Genomic DNA, 25,171 nt, shown 5'->3' on the forward strand with positions numbered 1-25,171 from the left:
GGATAAGCTCTTAAACTGGTAATCATGGATTACTGCTGGAAACTACCTGAATTTTCATTAAAAATTGTCAGTGTGACAACTTCTGTTTGCAAAATTGCTCAAAAATGTGGAAGCCTTTTCATTTTGCTTTCCTTTTGTGTTGCAACGAGCTACTATTTGTAGTTGTGGTCTTTTCATGGAGTTCCTTTAATCTGCTGTACACGGCTGAGTATCTTCAGGTTTTAGTGAGTAACTTCATGCTGCTTGTCTCCCTATCGGATGTTAGGCTTAAAACGCTTTATAGATAATACTGAAGAACAGATCAAAAAGGGAATGGGAGTGGGGAGAGTGTCCAGTCTTTTTATCCAGCTCTAGCGAATGCATATACTGAAAGAATTCACGTTACTGTACTAAGTAAAATCCAGAGGTGCAAGGTAAGTGACCATTTTTCTTAGCAGTGGCATCATGTTCCTTTCAAAAAATGAGAGCTGCTTTTCACTCCCACCTGTACATCTGGACTAGTGGGGCCAGCAAAGGCACAAATGAAAATCTGAAATAGATACTTGCGTTTTAAACCTGTGTCGGTGGAGTTCTTAATGAAACAAATGCTTTCTCTGTTCACTTGGCAGTTAATGCCTTTCTGTTGGCTCAACCTGCCAAGTGCGCTTTCCAGCCGATTACTGTAGGGTTACAGGTACCTGTAGATGGGATGATCAGGAGAACATCCACAAGGCAATCTTTATAGCTTGGGTTTGTAGCCCAGAGGTCATGGAGCTGCTACCAAAAAATTCAATAGAGTAAAGAGGACTTGATTGGTAGCGGAATTTTCGAACTTGTGTTAATGCATATAGCCGTTCTCCTTGTTTTCTGTGTTTTACCTCAATAACGTAGCTCAGTTCAGGGTTTTGGAACTTAATTATGCTTGGTCAAAATAAATGTTGTTTATGAAGCTTTTTCTGATCTGTGCTTTGTCTAAACTTCAGTAAATGCTGATGAGCGATGTCTAGCACTTGCTAAAATTGTAGTTTGCTGTGAGCTTTGTGGACATTAGAAGCAGAATCATATTTTATGTCTAAAACTGTAGGTCTGCTTTTTTGCTATTATTCTTGTTTTAAGAGTTTTGAAGTTAATTGAACATTATTTTTTTGTGATGCCAATTAAAACTACTTTTAAAAATGCTGTTTTATTCTTATAAAGATCTTTGATTTTTTTTTTTTTTTTCTATGATTGGGATTAACTGGACAAACTTCAGCTGAACTATCAAGCCTAAATTTAGTTTGCATTTTGTAAATTTCTTTGACATGTCTTATTTGCAAAACAGGTTCTTGTCCAAAATGGGAGCTTTTGTTTCCTAGCTTTAGAATGTCTTGATCTACAATTTAGGCAAGGCTTGGTCAGCTCAAGCCACTTTAGAATCTATTTGCTTACACTCATCTTCAGAGATTAGAATTTTAAAAAGCCATTTAAAAAAGTGGCTGCAGGCTACAGAAGCCCCAAGACTTCCCGCAGTATTTCCCCAGTTTGGGGAGAACTTCAGTGACATAGCCTGTGTACTCTGGGTGACCATGGCGAAAAATGCTGGGATTATTTGCAGCTCTACTTGATCCGTGGAATGCACTGCATCTATTGTTAGCTCTCCTGCTGAAGCAAGAGCAGGAGTTGTTTTTCTCTTTTGACGTTGTCTAGCCTGACCTGCTGCACTGCTGTATCGGTCTTGAGTAGTTAAAGGTGATAGTGTTGGCAGACTTCCCATCCTTTTAGTAGCTGTGGGGGAGCCGAGATGTGGGAGAGCATAACTTATGTGGTTGGTTTTGCTTTTAAATTCTTAGGAGGACTGCAGGCAGTATATCTCTAGAAGCCTATAAAGTTCACTGGGTTCAGCTTTCCTGTTCAGTTTAGAGTCTTTTGGAAGTATAAGCCCTTTTCCTGGATAATTCCTTGCCATGGAGATTAAACACCATGTGTTTGTGTGTGTGTGATAGTAATGAGGACAAGATTGTTCACATCTACCCTATAAATACAACAGTGTCACTAACCCACATATGCATGCTTCTTTGCTGTTGCCTGTTGCAGAATAGATCATCATCTCTTCTTCAGTGTAAAATCTGGATACTGAACCCTTCACAGTTTCATCGTGGAGCGCACACAGTTCGTTGTCTAAAATTCAGTCTTAGTCTGCATTGTACTTCAGCATATTGTCTTTTTAAATTTCTTACATGTGATAAGAGGGGCATGTAGCAATGCTTTTCTGATGTTGTTTGCTAACTAAGGGCTTTTAGGGACTTGATTTAGGTTGAGTGTTTTGTTATGAAATATTAGATAAGAATATATCAAAAGTAGCGTAGCAATAGATTACCTGTGAAATCATGCAAACAGGTTTAAAAGCTGTTATATCTAAAATTAATGTCAGATTAAAAAAAGAAAGCTTGCAAAGATTTCCCTAGTGTTGATCTCTGGGCAGTGTGGCTGTTTATTTAAACGGGGACTTCCTTCTGACTATGTAAAACAATAGAAAATGACTCTTAATCTAAAAGGCTTTGCTTCCTATCTTAGATGTAACTCCCTTGATAACAAAGAAAACAGGATGTATAATTCAAAGAAGGTAAATTTCAGAGTTCGAGATTCCCTGCCCATGGAAGGAGTTAGGTTTTATGTGAACTAGAGAGATTCCAATATCAGAGTAGCATTAAAAATGAGAGAGGCATCCTGTTGGGGCAGACCAATGGTCAATCTAGTCCCATACTCTGTCCTGGAGAGTAGCAATAGGAGAAACTGCTTGGAAGAAACTACCTGCAGCCACTTAGCGATCCCTTTACCCCCCGTTCTGCCAGCATCCTAAAATCCATTGTCTGATTTGAGATGTTTTGGAACATGCCTGTTGATTCCTTTTATTATTTTTTAAAGAACCTGTTATCTATTAATTCTTCTTATCCCTTTTTAGCTTGCTGATCTTATCTGCCTCCATAACTTCTTGTAGCAACAAACTCCAGAAATTCACTGTCTTTGTAACTTTTTAACCTCAAGTCAAATCAAAAGTTCAGATTTGGCAACTGGCTTCACTTTTTCCCCTCATTGTTCTGCTTCTGTTAAGCAGTCTGTTTTATGGTACGTAGTACAGTATAGGGAATTTATTTCTTTGCAAGTGAAATGAAAAGGAAGAGCAATCACGTTGCTTGTGCTACTGTAAGGCCAAAAGGGCATTGTTAATGTCCCTCAGTGTGGATTAAGTGGATATGCAGATCAAATAGTTTGGACTATCCAGATAGCACCTTCCAATTTATTCCTTTTAGCAAATAAAGGTCTGCAGTAGTAAGGAAAGATCTTTCTAAACATTTTGACGAGTTTTTGACAGGTTACTTTAGTGACTGCTCTAGCAGTTTGTAATATTTTTATGAAACTGTTTCTATAAAAGTATTCTTTGTGTATATAGCACAGAGGCAGTACATGTTGCATAATTTTTATGGCTGGAGGGAAGAGCTTGAAACTTGTACAGCTCCTGTGTATGACTTACACTGCAAGAGCAGGGCTTCCTTGCAGCTATTGCTTCAGGTCACTGTCCTGCTGCTGTACCTCATTCGTTACTTGTATTACAGGTCAGTATAGTTTTGCTTGTTTTTCTTTCTTTTTTTTTTTTTTTTTAAACTATACCTAGGTAGCTGTGTATAGCGCAAAACATGGAAAACTGAAGTAGAAATCCTATGTTATAGAGGAATATTAAATTTGCAAGTTTAGACCTGCAATCCAGAAATGCTAGTACTAAGTCTTCTTAAACTTTAAATTCACAGACCTTCTTAAACTTTAAATTCACAGATCCCTTGTAGGTCAGGGAAAAACCTCAGTAAATTTTTATGATGTAGTAGTATCAGTTGACTCTTCCACATTCCTTTCCTCTATCTCCTTATGAGAGCTGTAAAACCAAACTGGAGAAAACATGGTGACCTCAGAAGATAGTTATGGTGGCAGCACTCTGTATAGTGTGACTTTGATAGAAGTGTTTTACTTGACACTTGAGGTTTCCAGTGTAAGTATTTATTGCCTGGAAGGAAACCCCACCGTGTAGAATATCACATTTAAAATCTAGTGAAATGCTTGAAATGACTCTGCTTTAAAGTTGTATGGTGGCTATTACATTTTTGCTGCTTATATTTGTGGGTTGGCATAGTATATTGGGTTTGCATGGCAAGGTTTTGGTAGCAGGGGTGCTTACAGGCACAGGGGTGGCTTCTGTAAGAAGCTGCCAGAAGCTTCCCCTATGTCCGATAGAGCCAATGCCTGCTTGGCTCCAAGACGGACCTGTGCTGGCCAAGGCCGAGCCCATCAGCAACGGTGGCAGCGCCTCTGGGATAACATATTTAAGAAGCAGGGGATGGGGGGGACACGCCCAAAAAAAAGCCGAAAACCATGGGGACACAAACTGCAGCTGGAGTGAGGAGTGAGAATATGTGAGAGGAACGATTCTGCAGACACCAAGGTCGGTGGAGAAGGAGGGGAGGAGGTGCTCCAGGCGCTGGAGCAGAGATTCCCCTGCAGCCCGTGGTGCAGACCATGGTGAGGCAGGCTGTGCCCCTGCAGCCATGGAGGTCCACGGTGGAGCAGATATCTGCCTGCAGCCGGGGGAGGATCCCACGTCGGAGCAGGGGGATGTGCCCCAAGGAGGCTGTGACCATGTGGGAAGCCTGCGCTGGAGTAGGCTCCTGGCAGGACCTGTGGAGAGAGAGGAGCCCACGCCTGGAGCAGGTTTGCTGGCAGGACTTGGGACCCCGCGGGGGACCCACGCTGGAGCAGCCTGCTCCTGAAGGACTGCACCCCATGGAAGGGACCCACGCTGGAGCAGTTCGTGAAGAACTGTATGTAGCCTGTGGGAAGGACCCACATTGGAGAAGTTCATGGAGGACTGTCTCCTGTGGGAGGGACCCCACGCTGGAGCAGGGGAAGGGTGTGAGGAGTCCTCCCCTGAGGAGGAAGGAGCGGCAGAGACAATGTGTGGCGAACTGACCACAACCCCAGCTCCCCATCCCCCTGTGCCGCTCGGGGGAGGAGGTAGAGAAAATCGGGAGTGAAGTTGAGCTTGGGAAGAAGGGAGGGGTGGGGGGAAAGTGTTTTAAGATTTGGTGGTGGGGTTTTTTTTTGTTTGGTTCGTTTTCTTTCTTTTTTTTTCTTTTTTGTTTCATTACCCTACTCAGTTTTGACTGGTAATAAATTAAACCGATTTTCCCCCAGTCAAGTCTGTTTTGCCCGTGGTGGTAATTGCTGAGTGATCTCTCCTTGTCCTTATCTCGACCCATGAGCTTTTTGTTATATTTTCTCTCCCCTGTCCAGTTGAGAAGGGGAGCGATAGAGCAGCTTTGGTGGGCGCTTGGCATCCAGCCAGGCTCAACCCACCACACATAGTTTGTATATCATGAACTTAGGGTTCTTCTGGAAATTTTAACATAAATTAATGGTTTATGGATGTTTTAAGTCTTACTGTGACACTAATGAAGGTTTTGGGCTTGATTTCTCTCATATCCTCCGTTGCTATAAACAGGAGTAGTATTTCAGTGATGGAAGGTGCCAATTTTGTTGCTGGGCTTTGGGTATATTTACTTGCATCAAAATTCATATTCTTGTCTGACAGTTGCTAGCTGTAAAGAATGAATGTAGCTGTGTGTAAGAAACTGTAGTTGTGTTCTAGTTCATTCAAAATTCAATTAAGTTTCCACATCAGGACCAAAAGCTGTCTTTATTTACGCTTGTAAAGCTCCTGTTGAAAGAAGCGGAGGTTATATAATTTAAATTTCAGCCAAACTAGGTTCTTTTGGATGTTTTGGAACAGTGAACGATGCAGAAAAGGCCTTACTTGTCTTGTATATTAGAATTACAAAGAGGTAGTACCTAGTAAGCATATATGTTGATCACAATGAGATGCCTTTATAAATAGCTTGAGAACTGTATTTTCTACTACATCAAAACTCTGCCTTGTCTTTCCTTTAAAAACTGTTTTGAGCTTAATGAATTCTCTCTTCGATCCAATTAAGATGTCTAGCTTTGCATTTAACTATTTTGTTTCTCTGCAGTATTTTTGCAGGCAGCTAGCTGCAAAATTTAAAGTATACTTGGATGTTTTGAATGTAGCTTCTTTTTACATGTGGGGCCTTTTTGGTGTGTGGTTTGGTGTTTTTTTGTTTGGTTTTTTTTTTTCCTGGGAAATCCAACTTCTTGACTGAAAAGGTATTCAAGGTTTGGTCTGGTTGGTCTTATTAAAAAAGACTGTACTTAAAAAAGAATGTACTATAAATGTTTGTTCTGGTAATTGTTTTCATATGCATGTATAATACCATAACCTAGATTAAAATACAAAAAATACTGCAATAAATTGAAATTCCTCCTCCTACTATTGTAGTGACAATAAATTGGTAATGAAATTCTGTTTATAGCAACTTGCTATTATAATTGAATCATTTGGTTTGAGTTTTATTGCTGGAGTACCCAAAATTGAATATTGATGAAGAATGGACATGATTCTGGCTGTTGTTGCCCCATAAATCTTGCAAAGAAAAGCATTTCTTGGCTGTTGTGACTCTACATTGGTGTAGAGAAAACAAACTGAACAAAAAGTGTTAAGCAAGAAGAAATATTTTTCCAATAACAATCAAATTGGTGGGATTGGTAGCTAAATGTTGTAAGTATAGAGATTTCAAGTGAATTAAATCTAGGCTACATCAGGTAAACTAAACCTAGGCTACAGTACTAATCATTACAGTACATATTAATTTCATGCTATGGCTTTCTCTTCAGAGAGAGTGCTGGTGTATTGAAATTCTCCTTTGTAAGTGTTCTTAGCTGTTAGCAGGCTTGTTATCAACCGGAGAAGGGGTCTGGAGGGAGCCTTCAGTCACAAGTGCTGCCCCACCCAGGCTGCTTAGCCTAGCTGTTAGGAAAAGTTTAGGTGGATTCTGCAATAACTTACTGTTTGAGTAGATACCACTTAAAAACTATATGAAACATGGTACGATGGTAGAAATCAATGCTTTGGCTTCTGATCATAAAGAAGCTTCAGAGACATCAGAAATTGAGTGCAACTCTTTAAGGTATAGGACTTTATGGAAAGTTATTTTAGTCTCAGAATCAAGAATGTGGGGCTTTATAAGGCAGTTTTTCCCTGGCAAAGTTGTATAGTTTTTAAGACTGCAGACTGCTTTAGAATAACAAGTGATGTTATGATATCAAAAAATATATGAAGTACTTCTGAAAGTTTGAAGATAGAATTTTCTTTGTTTCTTAATTTAAAGATATATTTTCCCATTACAGCTATGGTCATGCAAACTCAGACAATGTATTCACTGATTCAAGCTAAAAATCGGTATGCGAAAAATGAGGACCTGTTGTCTTTTAGATTGCACTTTCAGTCAAATGACGTGCACAGAGCAAGAATTTGAGCAGGCATTCTGCAAACAGACCTTGTGTACCTTCTGACAGTTTTTTCTTTTTAATTCAATTTGTTAAAAATGTAACCTCTCCATATATGCTGGAGTCAGAACTTTAAAAAACATAAATTTGCTGTACATATCTTTGACTGCAACTATTGCTGTTATATGCAAGATTTAAGTCTGTGTAAGCTTCCATTAGCCAGTATTTCTAAAAAACATGATTTTGTATACAAAAGGAGAGCATGGATAGCACCAACCTGATTCTAGGACAAAGAACATCTATGCAAACTTTCCTACACAATTTTCTTCTCTGTTTTCTTGCAGACAGATTCAGACCAATTATAACAAAAAACAGAAGATTCTGCATTTCCTTTTCATCCTTTAAAAAATATTTATGCACCTAGCATGAAAGGTCATTGTCACAGTGGCTGGAGCTTTGTAGAGTAAACAGCAGATTTCAGAACCATCACCAAATACCACAAACGAAAATGCTCAAACTTTTTTTAGGGAGAGCGAGTTAATAGTTATTCAACCTTCAGCAGTCAGTTGTTTGAATGGAATTATCAGAGTTGTCCCAAGGTGTTAGAATTTATCCAAATGCTGTAGGATTTCAGAGGAGAACCGATGCCTGGTTTCTCAGGGACAGTGGTAAGATTCATTGCTCAAGCATTTGTTGTTACTTATTGCTATGGCAGTAGTAGCAGCTAGAGGATAAACTTCTGAAGTTATGGATAACAGAAGTTAAATTAGACTTAAATATGGACTGCAGCATCTGAGAAGCTAATGCATGTATGCTTCTGCAGCTGTGCTGCAGAGACACCTCTGGTAGGGTGGTGAACAGATACTAAATTGCCATAGTTGCAATTGCCAGGCGCCTGTAGATGTTTGTGCTGGCTAACATCCTTGGGTTTCTAGAACACCTCAGGTAGAACAGAGCGTTTTGAGCATTTTGGTAGCAAAGTTGACAGTGCACTACATGTGAAGAGAAGCTCTACATGCTTAAGAATTTGGGAACCATCTATACCCCAGAACTTTTAAAAGAAGCAGATAAAGATCCAGACTGTTTGAGGGAAAAACTTGATTTTTTTTTTTTTTTTCTTTTTTAAATCAGCTGGAACAAACAAAATTTGAGTAACAGCAGTGGAATGAGTTTCACCAGACACCTTTATAATCTGAAACAACAGAAACTTAAGTAGAATAATAGTAAACACAAAATGATCAGTTTTACTGTATTAAAAATTGTTGGGACCTGCAACTAAGTGTCTGTTCCTAGACTATTTAGGGATTGGTTGTTTCATTTTAAGGAAGATTACTGCTAAAGGCTAATGGGTTCTAGAAACTATAAAGACAGATAACACTTGATGTTGATTATTCATCCTCACTTTTCTCCTTTCCCGATCTCTCATCGTTTGTGAAGGCCATCCATAAGGATATATTATAGTGCTGTATGGAATATCTCCTGGTTCTCAGAATAGTAATGTGAATGCCTCCTATGAAGGTAAAGGCAGGATTTCTGTTTTGTTTCTTCCTCCCAGAGAAGTTATGTCTACATGTGCTATCATATGTAATATTTGAAACTTGGAATGAGAACATTTGTCTCTGGTAACTTCTCTGAAATCTTTAGGACAAATGCTGCTTTTTGACCTTGACAACATACAATTTAGTCTCTCCATCAGCATATGGGAATCACTTAATTAGGGCCATTATTATGCAAATAGTACTGCCCTCTTTTTTAGGGCGAGAGGTTGTTTATTTGTTAGCAGCCCTGAAAGTCTTCGGTGTAGCTTGTGGAAGGTGTATCTAAGGAGGCAGAACATTCTGCTTTAACCATAAAGATCTCATTCCGTAACTTACTATCCTGGGACTCAGAATTAATCAGGTGCCAACTCATAATTTACCAGGAACATTTCTAGACACGACTGCATTTGAGGGACTGTTTATCCTGGGCAGATAAGCCAAATACAAATCAACTGGAGAAGGGTGAGAGAAAACAGCAAGAACATTTCTAAGGATATAAAGCTGTGTCTCACTTGTGTTGATGAGGTATTCTGAATTCAGTAGGTGGTGTTTGAGAAGACTCTCTTCCATTTCCTAAACTACTAACATAAGTGCGAGTGTTTAGATCCTTAGTTTCTTACATTTAACTTTGTCTTTCAAATGCTAAAGGAACTTGGGATATTCCGGGCATCTGGGTTTTTTACTGCCACAGATACTGAGGGCTGTGATGCAGAGGCTCAAATGACACAGCATGGTGTTTTGGGCCACCAGCTGGTGCCTTAATTACAGATTAGTTGAGCTGTAGCTTCAGGTCCTAATAAAGTTATGCATGCTCCTTGGGTGCTTCTCAGACATGGGACCAGAGCCATGGTCTGGGAACACCTGAGCCAGATTCGTTTGGCCGATTGATTCTTACTCCATATCTTCTGAAACAGCAGCCTGCTGATCTGAAGACAATAAAATCGGCACCTACTAAGTGCTGCAATACATTTAGTAACTGCTGGATCTTGGCCTTACTTTGCGTAGAGCCAGCGCCGGCCTCTTCTGTGGCAGGGTTCAGCTGCAGCAGATACCTGCGAGCCGAGTGTGCTGGGGCGGCAAAGGCGCTGCCTTGCATCGCTCCCCCGGGGGGATCCGTACAATGGGGTTCTGGCCCTCCCCGCAGGGGTGTCAGAAAGGGGTGCTTGCAGTTCTGCCTGGAAGTGTGCTCTGGCACACTCTGGCAAGGCTCAAGGGCTGCCTATGCACAGGGGCACTCCTAAAATACCGAGAGGAGGAGCAAGAATCAAATAAACTTATCTTGACATGTCCAACTTTTTCAGGATCTACCGTGAGATTTCACCATACTTCTAAGTAGTCTGTTCTAGTATTTCATTGCTGTTACTGTTAGGGGAATTTTCCTGTTGCTCATTCTTGTTTATGGAGGAGGTTGTTAGTACGTTCCAAGTTTTTCTCCTCTGCATTGCATGGTTTGCCCTTTTATTTTGTAACCCCCATGTCTTCTTTTGATGCACTTCTGCCTTCCCAGTGTTTTCCCGATTTGTGTGTCTGCTGTAGTGCAAAGCGTACCACTTTGTGCTCATGTTTTTAGAAAGCTAATTGAAGTTAGTTTTTCCTTATCCTTTACATTTTACATCTACCTCCCTTTTACTAATTATTTATATTGTAATGTTTTAGATAGCAAAACTATATAAAACCATATACTTAGTGTGCAGTGTTCCCCCCCGCCCAGGTAGGTTGGGTAATGATGAAAAGTAGTGCCTGTCTCTTCTGTGTGATCTCTTGTCCTTCCTGGTGGCAAGGTGGTACTTTGCATATAGTCTGGTATGTGCCTGTGTTACCTGAGCCAGATTATTACAAACAGTTCCCAAATGACCACTAGCAGTTAAAACTTTTTTTTTCCAAATGCACTATTTCATGACAAGCTGCTCATCCACAGATTTGTCACAGAAAAGGTTGTAAAGTGCTAAATCTTACATTCTACAGATAACTGGGAATCTAGGTTTTTTTGAGCGTGTTTTTCATACTTTGGGGTAGATTTACGTCTTAATAGGAAGTTCTTGCTCTTGGCAGTAATGATACTATTTGAATTGTTTTGGCTAAGCCAGTGTTAACATCTCTAGATCTTACAGTATGAATGCTGGTTACTTAATAGAGGTGAAGAACCTTTGGTTTATACATCTGTTTTTTATACAATTCTTTTTTTTTTTAACTTTGTATAAAGGTATTCCCTATTGGCTTATGCTGCTATATAAAAAAACTTCATTTGTGTTTTCATGAGTCTGCCCCATAAACTGAACATCTTTGCCTGACGGAACAGTAGTTCTGGGTAGTTCAGGATGCTGCCTCACCCCTTTGAAGGCTTTTCTGACTGTTCCTTTAGCTGTTGAGGTGAAGGAAAGACTGGTGCTCATGGTGGGTCCCACTGTATGCTGTGTTTTGTGAGGAATTGTGAATAGTATTTGGTCCATGCCCAGACTTTTCCAGTTGCTTTCAATGCTCACTTAAAATGTATTGACTTAATTTTTTTTTTTCTGACCATTGTTAGGCCTGAAGAGGTAAGACTGCATGCTTGTGCTTATTATTATATTTTTTCATTTGGATTTTTTTTTTTTAAGTGACTATCAAAGTTTTGGGCTTTTTGTGTTGGTTTGGGGATTTTTCTTTGAGGATTCTTGCTCCTGTGAGCATCTACACGTGTGTCTACTTCATTTAACGGATCCTAGTTGTTAAAGAACACTGCCTGATGTCCTTGCTAGTGGAGGGAGCTGTGTTGCCATATCTAGATTTAAATACACTGTGTCCTCTTTGAGTACAGATCATGCTGTTAGTCTAAGTACTGTAAGAAAAACAGCTACTGACATTCAAACTACTGTTTTTAACGAGGCCTGGATTTGATTAGGCTGCCTAGGTCACTGGCAGCCTTTGATTGCTGGAATAAAAGCTGAAGTAACTGGTTTCTAAACCAAACCAGAACTTTGGATTATTCAGTGGATTGTGCTGACGGGGTAGCTAGCCAGTTTGCCGGGGCTTCCTTTCTCCTACGGTCTGAAACAGCCTTTCTGTAGCTTTCGGCTTTGTTCGCTCACTGCTGGCAATCAGAACCTTGAGTACCCCCTGCTTGTTTTTGCTTCATGTGAGTCCATTTGTCTTAATTTTAATTTTGTAAAAAGCCATGAAGCACTTCTGAAGCAACTTGCGTGAGGATGCAGAAGCAGCAGAGCTGCATGGAGTAGCATGTGCTTCTAATAGTTTATGCTTACATTATCCTCACTGGCATGCTGGTAGATGGATTCAGAAGTAGTGTGCAGTCTGACAAAATATGATTAGTCTGCACTTACCGGTACACGTAGCGTCTGGGAAACACTGATGTAAGTCTTGAAAGGCTTTATCTCAACAGTCTTGCTTGATAGCCTTTGGGAGTTTTTTTTTCCAAAACAAATGGCTCGGTCTGTAGGTACTTCGTAGATGCAGTGAATGCTGTCCTTTGTACAGAGGAGGAGGGAGAACAAGCAGTTTACCTTTTTCCTTTTAAAGACAGTGATAAACTTTAAAAACAAAACAAAACCCCCACAACTAACATGCTGATGTAGGGGAGAAAAAAGGTCAATATGGAAAAAAGTTTAATGTATATAATTTTCTAAAGTCTATAATAAACTGGTTAGTGTTTTCTGGAACATTACCTTTTAATTTTATGCATACAGAAGTGTAAACTAAGTTCTGTTGACTTTGTTTCATGTTACATTAACCAAATTTTACTGTAATACTTAATCACATGCTTTTTAAAAAGTGCATTTGGACACTTGAATATGCATAAACAGAAAATGTATTATACTATATCAGAGACTGACTAACTGAACTGTGTCTGTAGCATATGCCCACATACAGCATAAAACTAATAATAAAACTTCTTCTCTTTTCTCTGTGTCTCCCCACAAAATACGCATTTGTGGTTGGTAGTGCAGTCTGCCTGTTTTTGTTTGCTTACCTTAAGTTTGCAGCTGATCACATAATATATTCTAGAATATGAATGCTTAGCTAGTCTGAAAATGCAATATTGTGTTAAGCCCCTTGTCTTGTGCAACACTTACCTAAGAGTGGTTTTGTGGGGCAGGTAACAACTGAAGATAACCAAGTCTTGTTAAGTGTGTAGCTGGTGTTATCAAAGTGATGTATAGTATAGCATAGTAGTATATGACTGTAGCCTGAATTAAAAATACCCCCCCCCCCCCCCCCCAAAAAAAAAAACCACCAAACCCAAATCAAACCAAAACCAACCAAACAGGAAAAACCCACCCAAAAAACAAATGAAAAAACCAAAACTGCCTCAAAAATCTTTGTTTGCAAGCAGAACCTGCTAATGCCAGTGATTATTGATGGGGAAGTAAATGCAGCAAATCTTCTGGAAGACTCTGGTTAAAGAGCAGGATTATTCTTACCTTCTGTAAGAGGGAAGATGCAAGACACTCCCTGTGTGGTTTAAAGATTAAACTTCTGAAGTACTTGTTAGAAGGGTGTCATGACACTGGAAAAACCTAGCCTAGCAGTAAATGCTGTAAATAGCAGAACTTTGTCCTGTGGCATGAAGCTTAAGATATCTTAGCACTTAAATGGCTGTCATAGACAGTAACATAATAAATTGAAATGCTGATTAAAATAATGCAAGATTGCCTGGAAATGTGGTTTCTAAAATGAAGTTATAGCTCAAGAGGAAAGACAATACAATGGTTGGACGGTTGATCTGGAGTAACGAAAGCCACATTAAACTTCTAGCTCTGTAACAGCCATCTTGTACAATGAAAGAGGCCCATGGGATGCCAGCTGGATTGTACTGCTTTTATACTTTAAAAGAGCATTTTCTGATAATTACTGCTGGATTAGCTGAACTAGTGAAAATCCTTGTTCAGATAAAGCTTTCTGGCACTTGCAGTTAGCACAAACCTAAACAATGGATATGCTGATAAGGAGTCTTAATTGTCTAGTGTGAGCAAAATCATTCTTCAACTCACCTTTGCATTATAGTTACTCCACTAAATAATTTATTAGCACAAATAGTCAAGGAATACATAGTTAAGCTTTTAAATATTCTTTTTCCACTTGGAGCTTACCAATGATTTTTTTTTCAGTTGGAAAGTAGTGATTAGTATAGGTCTCTAGCTTTTTATTCCTCTGATGTATTTTTAATACTTTTAATATTAAAACTGCAGAATAAAAGCCTTAATTGGCTAGAGCTGCTATTCTGTTTGGGCTGTTTGTATTGGTGCTTTCTGGGCTGAATTTATATTTCAGTTTCATGAGAAGTATTTGCTTATGTGATGATTCACTGAAGAAACTTAGGTAAGAAAAGATTAGCAGAAAAATTAAGTACAAAGTAGTAGTAACCTATGCACTACTTTTGGGTTAAATACTGGGCTTTCAATGTGAGAGAAAGTTAAGGAGTTACACTCCTTAAAGAGTAGGAGATCTAATAACTGACATCTGATTATAACTAATATTAGAAAAAAGTGTCTAAACATCTCTTCAAGTTTTGATAGTAAAGTAACAAATGCACTCTTATTAGATCAGGGTTTTTTTGATGTTACTGCTATTTTGAAAACTTTATTTTCCTGTTTTTCTAGTAAAGGAAGCCAGTAACTACTTTTCTCCCTGCCCTAAAAGGAAAAGATATTTTTCTCAGAACTTTAAGGGACTTCCCGAGTGGTGTTGGTAATACCATTGTGTATAAAAGACTTATACAATGGAATTTTTTTTATATAATGCATTATGTGTACAATATAACATATGAGAATATAAAAATCTATAGGCTCTTTTCTTTCGAGTAATGTTGTCTGCAGATTTAACCCACTCTGGAGTCAAATCTTGTGCCCAAATACAAATAGAAATTCACACGCAGAGGTTTGGATTTGTTGAATAATTATTTGTGCTTGTTCATGCAGATATACTTAAGAATGGTATGAATTGTCCTGTCTGGGAAAGCTTTAAATTGAAAGGACTCATGGGAAATACGATCTTTTGCTGCTATCACTAGTAGATGTGATGCAGTATTTTCTAAAACTTGGGGGTAGAGGGTAGGTGGTATTGTAATGGAACAGAAGGTCTTCAGGTGAACATGGATATGTCTCTTTTACTGTAGATCTTACTGTTTAACAGATTAGCTTATTTAAGATTACTATTATCATGAAATGGATAGTAGTTGACTTCCCAGTCTTAAAATTCAGGTTTTGTATCAAAATGTGAGCTTTTGCAAAGCAGAGAGAACAACTGGGGAGACAGCTGTATCGCCTAGGAATTGAGACCAGGAAACCAGGGCAAACACAGTTTCTCCCTGTTTAAGTTAGTTACTGTTTTTCTTGTGTGAAGGTAAATCTTCATGACAATATTTAAGAAGCTAACAAACAAAACATCCTAAAATGGGGGAAATAAAGTATTGCAATCTTAGACAATAATTACATTGCTAAGAGGTTTGAAATACTAGAAGAGCTGCTTTCTGGAAAAACAGTGTGTGGTGTCATGATAAAGATGTTGATAAATTTTATAACTTTATGAACTTGCATCATAATTTAGTCATTTCTTATGTGTGTGTGTTGTCTGCTCTGGATGGAGTAAGACTGCTCTTTGTGGTTTTTTTTTTCACAGGGTAACCATTTTTGTAGAGTTTTGACAATAGACCTATTTCAGAGAGGCAAGATACGTTGAAAAATAGTTTTTGTTTTACTCATTGAGATGACAATTCAAATGTCCATTTATACTAGCTACTCTACATGGATAAAACCCCTTCAAACAAGTGAGCATACATCTGCCTTGATACACTTCTGTTCAAGAGCTCTGCTTACTGCCACTTTACTCTAGCTGCTTAATTTTTATTGCAAGAGATGCATGAAATAGCTGACATTGTGAGAAAAATCAAACAGCTTCTACTCAACGGTTCGTGGTGCATCTAGATCATCCCTTTTTCTAGGACAGAACATTAGATGTAATGAATGCACAAATGTTAATTATTAACTAGATTGAATTAGTTACTGCAATCGTCTGTTGGTGTTCAAAGTGGGTCATCGAGACTCAGAATACTTTTGCAATGAATTCTAGCATTGATTTTCGTGTTTCTGCTTGTGTTGTTCTTTGGCTACTAGTTTAGAGAGGAAGAGAAAAACCTTCAAGCCTTTTGCTTATAGCCTCGTTAATGTAAAAGTAACCTGTCCCTTCTGTTAGAATTACAGTAGCACATACATTACAGGACGGAATCACCTGAATCCCTCCACCAGCTCCTGAAAAAGGATTTTCTTTTTAAATCAAGCATGGCTACCATAAAACAGTGGTAGAATTTTTAGATCAAAAACTGATGAAGCCAAACTTCAGACTCTGGGAAATGTGAAATTTTTTACTATTTGTTATTAAATAGCATTGTATGAAGGATATTCAGAGGAAAAATGATCACAGGTCTGAATGATTGTAGATTAATTTAAGCTGCATTTAATAGAAGAGTGTATGAAAGTGGGTTTATACTTAAGGGACTAGATCTTGAAAAGACAAGCCTTAGTAACTTGAGGGAAGTGTATTAGTAAAAATTGCTGGAAGAAGTGAGGAATTGGGGTGTGTGTAGGGTAGAATCAGGACTTTCTTCAAGTTAGAGGCTAATATCTTGACTGACTTGAAGTCAGACTTGGAAGAAGGGTTTCTGAAATAGCTATGTGAGTAACCACTTCAAGAAGGATATTACTAATGAGTAGGGTATAGGAGGAGTGAAAAAATAATCACTCATTTAAAAAGTGATATTTAGAGATTAAATGGTGTGGGAAAGAAATCAGAGTTATTCAAAATAAGGTTGAATTAGACTTGCCAAGAAGTAATTTGGATCAAAGAAGAGAAGACTGAAAGAAAAATGTGCTATTCAGTGACTAAATACACTAGTTTGGCATTAAAGTTGAATTCATATTTTAATATACGTGATAACTTTGACTGTGTTCAAAGCCAAATGTAAATAAACCATAATTGAAGTGGAAGCAGAATAATTTCAGCTTGGGTCAACTCAATGATGATAATCTCTCCTTGAATTGTGGTGGAATTTGTATGTGGAAACCTGTACTCAAATAGGGGAGTAGAGCTCTACTGTAGATAGGCGTGAAAGTGGAAATTTAGTATTCCTTTGTTATACAGATTATCGTAAATGTCTATACTGACTACACAACATGAGAATGCTCATTGGATCTTCCTGGTTCCAGGAAGCAGTTGTAGCTAGAGTAATTTTTACTGATTAGTGTTTGCTTACCTACACCATGACTGGTCTTGGATTGATTAAGAATTCACTTGTTTAGAGTTGCTTGAATAAGGCCTGTAACTTTGCCTTATCCTGGAGCCCTTGGAAATACAGACAAGATTGTCAAGAGGTGTGTTTATATTGGGAGTATTTTGTTGTACAGGCTTGTTAAGAGATTTCAGAAATTCATGAATCAATCTTACATGCTTTGTTGGGAGGAGAGTATGCAAGAAGCAAGGCTTATTGTACAAAAGGCTGTGTCTTTTTGTCTTGTTGACTGACCATAGGTAATTTTACCACAATGTTTTTCACTTTTTGTTGTCTCAGAAATAATTATTGAAAATGGTAAGATTCTGTTTAACATGAATTTAGCCTAATTTTTTCTATTTAAGAGATTTCTACTGCTTGTTAATTTAGTATTATCAGTTATTCTTATTTCTAATATTTCCTTTTTTTTAAAAAAAAGGCCATTTTTGTGTAGAATTGATGTAAAATCTAAAAACGCGAAGCGTGTGTATTGAAAACACGTATGTGTGTGTGAGATAAGGAACTGGCATGAATATTAGAACAGTTTACTAAGCTGCTGTGATACAGTGCCAGGCTAGGAAACTTATTTGTCTCAAGTCTTTCAAGCAGAGAAAATTGCTGCCTCTTGCATACGCTTTAGAATACATGTATTGCTTTCTAAAGAAGAGTAAGATGGAGTAGGATAAATATGGCACAAGACTAAGCTTTTAGCAGTACATTTATTTTAGGGAACAGAAAGTATTTCAAGATTGACTTGAGAAAATTGAGGTGTTGCTTTGTCTTTGCTGCTGCTTTTTGTGAAGAATAGAAAATAGCTTTGTGCTAGGTATACCTTTTCAGAATATTAGGATTACTAACACAATTGATACTTCTCTGGTTTTGTAGTTGCCTATAAACATGTTAGTAAACTTTTTGTTTCAGTAACTTGAAACTACCCTGGCTGTTTTTATTCAAATTTTATAATGGTTTTAGAAAATGCTAATAGTCTTTAGGAAGAATCTTTCTTACAGGCATAAGCACATCTGTAATGTTTAGTAAGTGTCATCTAGCATCATTGCTTGGAAATTAAATCATTTGAGTAGGATGCTCTCTACTTTTGAGGTATTCATTGGGCTGTTTGGTTAGGTGGTAGAAAGGAGAATAGGATGTTTATCAGGTACTGCTGTTCAAACTAAAAACTGAGTTCAGTTTATTTAGTGGAAGGTGGCCTCCTGGGTGAGCAAGGTACATCTGCGCTGACTTACCAGGCACAATATTTGAGAGTACTGAGGTATTTAGTTGCACAACATCGTGGTGATGAAGCTAGGGTTTTTAATTGGAGACGCAGATTTTTTTTTTCTTTGTTTAAAAGAAGTTAATCACTTTTCAGTATCTCAGTGTTGTAAAAAGGTATGCTGACACCTTTCTTCTGCCATGTTTAGTAAATACTGACTGCTGTGCCAAAGAAACTACCATTTATAAGGCTAGTGTACGTTTGTTCAGTTTTGAATTCTTCCATGGCTTTCTTGTGAACTTAATGATGAATAAATTCTGTGCCCTATGAGCTACTTCTGTGTGAAAATGCAGGCTAGTCATTGTCAGTTTTTACAGCTCTTTCTCTGGCAGGCCATAAATCCGGTGAGTGTTTGAAGCATAAAGAAAAAGAATACTATTTTTTGAAACGAGCCTTTTCTTGTGCAGTGTTTCTAAATCAGGGATTTAGAAATTAGAGGCATCTCTCTAGTGAACGTCTTCTCCAGGGAAGCGAGGTGCAGGTCTCCGTGCGATCTGCACCGTTAGGGCCTCCTGCAATGTGTGGCTTATTCAGGGCCAGTGCAGAATAGCAGTATAGGTGCAGCTCAACTTACTGCTAGTTGGTAGTAAGGGTAATGTGTGATGAAATGGAGATGGGTGAGATCGAGAAACAGCTACATGGTGAGGAGCAGGAGTTAGTATTGGGCTTGGTTATGGGGAAAGGTGGTCTTGCCTGGAGGAGTGAGAATGGCGCCTATCTGGGATGAGGGCATTTGAGGAGTCGGTCATGTTAACCAAGGGCTGTGGAGTGAGTGAAGTAAGGGCAGTTGCTGGGGCAAGAAAACATAGAGTAGAGGAGGGAGGGTGACAGGAGAGAGGAGGTGAAAGGCTGGGCCGGTTGCAGCGGTAGCACAGTAGACATGAAAGGGGAAAGCTTCGGATGAGGACAGAAAGAAGAGAAAGATTCGAAGAGCTTTGGCATACAGGAATGCTGGACTGATCTAACCAGTCTCCTCTTGGAGGAAGGAGGTGAGTAATACTGTGATCAGCATAGACAGGTGTTTGTCGCATCTTTTCTGAAAAAGAATCTCAAATGAAAGGGGATTCTAGCAGCTCCTTTGTTAACTGTTCTGGAGCATAACTACAGTTATAATTGATTTCTTCTAATGTTTGACCAAAATTTATTCTTAAAGCTTTTTTTCTTCTTCCTTTTCCTGTACATGGAAAACAATTCGTCACCTGCTTTTTTTAAAATCACGTTTTACTTTTTCTGCCTTGCTCCAGTGGGAGTGCTGATTTTGATTGCCATCTATGCATCTGCTGGGTGCTTGAAAAAAGGGGGGGGGGGGTGGGTGGAATGAGGGGACCACATTAGGATTATGTAAGTATTGCATATAAGATGTTTGGAGTAGTCCTTCCACTTTGCTCTGAGCAGCGTCTCAGTTGAAGTAATGTGCTCAAATTTCTCTGTCTCGCTTCACTGTACCTCTAATAGTTTCATGGGGTATTATGGCTTTCTTAATAGTAGAAAGAATGATGAGAAGCTTAGGAAGAGCTACACATTGGTGAAGGCTGAAAACTTGGTCGGTTTGATCTAGAAAGGAAGATACTGAGGGGTCTCCTTTCTCTTGGATCTTTACTTACCAAATCCTTGAGTTCAGTGGTTTTTGTTTTGCTCTCCCTTATTCCATCCATAGTTGAGAACTGTAATGTTTTGTTTCTCTTCCACAGTCAAATTCACTGAGTTACTCTGCTAATAATAACAATCTAAAATAGCTTAGTAAAATGCTATTTTAAATATTCAGACATTTATTTTGTAGTACAGGTCAGCAATATAAATACTATGTAATTTATTTAAACCTCTTACTTTCAGGCATTGAACATTAGAACTACTACTAGTGTTTAAGATCTTTATTTATAGGCTACAGAAGGAGAGGCTGGTTGAAACTTCAAGTGTGAAATGCATGATGTTATTTTTGGGAAGAAAGTTCCAATAAAATGAGGTGCTAAGGCAGTTATTGTCATGAATAAGGTACTTAGGATATGTCTGCAAACCAGTGGGACTGTCTCAAAGGAATTTTATTTCTCCTAGAACGACTTAGTCAAGGTGGGAGTTCTCAGAGTTCATCTGCTCCTGTCCCCTGCTCGGAAGGGGCCATCCTCTAAGTTAGGTCAGGTTGCTCAGGGCCTTGTCCAGCTGAATTTTTAAGTCTCTGAGGATGAAGATTGCACGGCTCCTCTGGGCAGCCTGTCCCAGTGTTTAACTGCTCTCTTGGTGCAACTTTCTCTTATCTGGCGGAAAGCTCCTTTCATGCAACTTTTGACCATTACCTCTCATCCTTCTCTCTCGCTTTTGAGAAGATTCTGACTCTGTATTCTCTGTAATGACCTATTGAGTAGTTGAGAATGGCAGTTATGTTCCTGCCTTAGCTGAAGACTGAACAAACACAGCTGTGTCAGCCTCTCCTCACGCATCTTTTTCTCTAGCCCCCATAATGGTTTCCAATTGATTTGCTCCAATTTGTCAAAGTCTTTCCTTCTACTGGGGAGCCCAAAACTGGGCATGATGTACCAGATAGGGTCTGAATAAAGGGGAATAATCACCTTCTGCAGCATGGTGGCTATTTTGTCCCAGGTGCAATTTTTTGCTTTTACCTAAGAATTTCTTGAGGTTTCTGTCAGCCAGCTTCTCCAACCTGCTGAGACTCCTCTGAACAGTAGCTCTACTGTCCAGCATATCAATCTATCCCATCCACAGACTTGCTGAAGTTGCATTCCGTCCCATTTTCCTGGTCATTAACAAGGACATTAAACAGTATCAGAGCCAGTATTGACCCATGAGAAATTCACCAGTAATAGCTTACCAGTTAGACGTCAAACTGCTTACTGCAACCCTTTGAGCCTCTGGTTCCCTGAACCTTGGTGCTTGCACTGCTGGAAGATGGTCACAACATTTGCCTTTTTCCAACTGTCAGGAACTTGCCTTGATCACCTTGTAAAGATGTTAGAGTGGCCTCTCGATGTCACCACCTAGCTACCTACCTCCACCTTTGTTGGGTGCATACTATTTAATTCAGTAGACTTTCTGTATCCAATTTCAAGGCAAATACATGTAGCCTTTTCTGTGTCCTTTGCTGATAGATAACCTGTCTCATTTCTGCAGTGGACTCAATGTTTTCCTTGGTTAATTCATGTTAATGTCAACTCGGTGTTTAAAAACAAGTGCTCAATTAACAAAATACAATTTTTACTTTCATGTTTTTTAGGTGAAATTAAGTTTTAGCAAGACACTTCATACAAGAATCTTTCTTGTAATGAACTGTGAATTGCATGTTCATATATTAACACTGGGGCTATAGTGTCTCAATCAAAGACCAGGCACGTTCCCTTTACACAGCTCTCTACATCAGAGGCAGCCATTATATTAAATAGGTAGTGTAAAAATGCTACTATCTCGCTATTCCAGGAGGAGTTGGGCATGCTTTATCTGAAAGTAAAATGAGTTACATGATCTGCAGTGATGGTAATGTAATGATGGGTTCTGTTGCAGTGTGTGTTTGGGAACTTGGATTGCCCAGAGAATCTGGACTCTGAAAGCTGTGATTTGTACTGTGCGTTGAAAGCTTAAGAAATAATATAATAAGGTCACTTTTTGTTAAAAATAGGTATAGAAGATAGGAAATTATTTCCTGTGAAAAACCACTTAATACATCAACTGTCAGTCTAGTTGCTGAAGATGATGTTGTTTTTCATGCCCACTTAAAAAGGCTTTCCACAGCATGACTGGGCTCAGATTCATGGAATTGTATGTAGCAAGAAAAGCAACAAACCACCAAAAATAGACTATTTGTAGGAAAGAAGTCTTTGGCTAGCTTTTGGCCCCCTGGTCTTTAAGACCTTTAAGTTAAAAGATTTGAACTTTTAAATCTGTCAGGATTGTTCCTGTTCAGTAAAGGTATTGATTTTATGGCTGTTAGCTTTGTTCAGTTACAGTGTACCCTGGTGCTTACAAATTGGTTCATTCCCAGATTGTGCTGTAGAGCTTGTTTTCCATTAGCTTTGTCAAAAGGTAGACAAACTGCGAAACTGATTTTTGATAAAAATCTGTCTTGAGATGGATGAAAGATCACGGTAGGAATCTTCTGCTCCTGTTTTACTGTTGAGTAAAATCACTATCCAGGCAGTATTAACCTTACTGTGGCAAAACCTTTGGCTTGTAATGCCACTGTATCAAATCTGCATTGAGGAAACGTAATCTATTTAAATTACTGCATAGGTTCTGCATAACCTTTTAGTATAAAGTAGTAAATGCCCTTGAGAAATATGTTTGAAGAATCAGTGGAAAAATGGATTTGATTATAACAATGCGGTATTTTCAGGAAAAAATATCTGAATAAAGTACCAAAAATGCCATGTCTAAGAGAACACCCTGTGTAAGAGGATAAAAGAAAACAAGAATATGGATGAGTGTATGGAGGAAGTGTAAACTGAATTATCTTATTTCATGGTTCTATGGAGTCTAAATGTAAGACTTTATTTTACCAGTATAAGAATAATGGCTAGAAAGATTTCTGCCCCCGCCCCAGTGCAAATGCATTATAATGAAATAGCCAGCCACTGCGTAGTCCCGATTTCCCCCCCACACCCCAAAAACCTGTTGGAAGCATTTGTTGAAAAAAATCTTCGTGATTCTTTATGGGATGAAAATTCTAGAAGAAACTGTGAAAATACGGTCATTTCTTTTGTCTGCTGAAGTAATTGCTTAAAAAAACGCCCCTTCCTTTGTCTATTAAATTATTTTAATTTCTGTTCCTGTTTGAAAACTGATACCTGATTTTGGGTAATCATACAAATCTCTTTAGTTTAAGATTTGAGAAGTGACTTCTTGTACTGATTAAATAGTTCCTTTCCTGAAATGCGTACGTGCTAGGTATCTTAATGTCATCTTCAGTTTGAGATGCAAATGGGAAAGTTGACTTCAGAGAGTATTTATGAATTTAAGTTTAGGATGGAGATTGTAAGTGAAGATAATTAGTCACATATGTATAAGAATATATTACTATTATAGCATATTATTACATATTATCTATACAATTAGCCATTGGTAATATAACTAGTTTCATGCTATTCAAAATCCATGGTTTTCAGTCTGCTATTACTGATTCCTATCGATCCTTTGTTTTTATTGAGGTTCATCTCTGTAGTATGTCTATTTCTTGGTTTGACTGTCATCATATTTTCTTAGATATCCCTGATTCCCTTTGAGTTTGAATAGGTTATGGATTAACACTGATGTCAAATTACTCTGAAGTCCACCTATCACTTGGTTGCAGTGGAGCACGAATACCATACCAGTTAATATGTTAAGATAGTTCAGAACTTTACAGTATTCTTCCTCGATTGAAATGTTCATGTAACTTCAGTGGCTTTTGCTACTCTTTGCACTGTCTATGGTTAGAATATGTTCTCTCTTCCAATTTCTTAGGTCTCTGTTCCAGATTGTTTTGGCTTGTCTGCTTTCTCTAAGTATTATTGTCCATTTAAAAACCAATTGCTACAGAACTTTTATGATGATGAATATTTCTAGGATGCTATTCTAGATTGTGAGCATTTCAGTCTAACTCCAGCATGTGTTTTCAAACTGAAGTAACATTTCTTAATGAAAAGAATAGATGAATTGTTATGTGAATCGGCATATGACGAACCTAGAAACAATATTGAACTGCCAACTCAAAATTACTTTGTCCGTTGTATGAAATAATCTTATGTTAAATATGGCATGTGAAACAATGTTGACAAAAATTTCCCAGAGTTATGAATCAGTAATTCTATGTGAACAGTAGACTTTCATTTGACATCAAGCTGTTATTTGAAATAATATTTCTTTCTCTGCCTGAGTGTCCTGCAATGATTTCCTTCACGTGTTTGATATTCACCTGCTGCTATGGAGTAAGCTAAAACCGCAAAATTGCGAAGGAATAGATTTATAGCAACGAGAGATTTATTCTGTGAATTGCACTTGCTCCAAGAGCGGACTGCTCTTAAGTTAATGTTAAATGCTTTTCTACATGAGATGAAAAGCAATTTTCTTTCAGTGGAAGGTGCTCATTGAGCAAAGAAAGTTTAGCCTCAAGAAACTGTGTACCAACTAAACCTGTGGAATGGAGTGTTGCAGAATTCTGTGTCAAAAGCAAAGCACCTTTCCTTTTGCCAGCTATTAATCCCAGTGTTTAGATTCAGTTTCCCCTGCTCCTCGACAGTAGTAGTTTTATTTCTAGTTGGGACTTCCCCATACAGGATTTCCCTCTGGTTTCTGATGTTGCAGCTAATCCGAGTAGTTCATGAGAAGAAAAAGTGGGAGAGATGAATGAATCTCTCGGTTATCAGAGACGAAAAAGTGGGAGAGATGAATGAATCTCTCAGTTATCAATCAAAAGTTTTCTAGGCACAGGCAAGTACTAACTCATTAGCAGGAGAGCTGTTAGTGAAGCAATCTGGAACTACTCCCTGCACATTCACCTCCCATTTGAACAGCAGCTCTTGTCTGAGTTTGACCTGCTGGAAGAAATCAACAACCACTCGTGTCCTCAGGGGGGTTACAGTGTCAGAAGAAGAATCTGCCTGAAAAGCAGTCAGATCAGCTGGTCTCAATTTAGTCTTATTCTAAAACCTGAATAGCATCTAAATTCTGTACTAGCTGAAGCGTTGGAGCGCACAAGCCACATCATTTGAGGTTGGATGCAAGTAGCACAGCACGGCATAGTTCCGTCTG

The 25,171-nt window shown here is 38.5% G+C and overlaps 1 protein-coding gene across 1 annotated transcript in view; it reads left to right on the forward strand.

The window, feature by feature from the left end:
• Positions 1-6,972: 6,972 nt before the first annotated feature.
• ENAH (ENAH actin regulator) overlaps positions 6,973-25,171 on the forward strand; it is a 73,804-nt gene continuing 55,605 nt past the window's right edge. The window contains exon 1 of the mRNA XM_075706707.1: positions 6,973-7,049. Within this exon, the coding sequence (XP_075562822.1) occupies positions 6,973-7,049 (77 nt within the window). The remainder of the gene's footprint in view (positions 7,050-25,171) is intronic.

This window comes from Pelecanus crispus, chromosome 3 (genome assembly GCF_030463565.1).
Source record: "Pelecanus crispus isolate bPelCri1 chromosome 3, bPelCri1.pri, whole genome shotgun sequence".
Taxonomy (NCBI): Eukaryota; Metazoa; Chordata; class Aves; order Pelecaniformes; family Pelecanidae; genus Pelecanus; species Pelecanus crispus.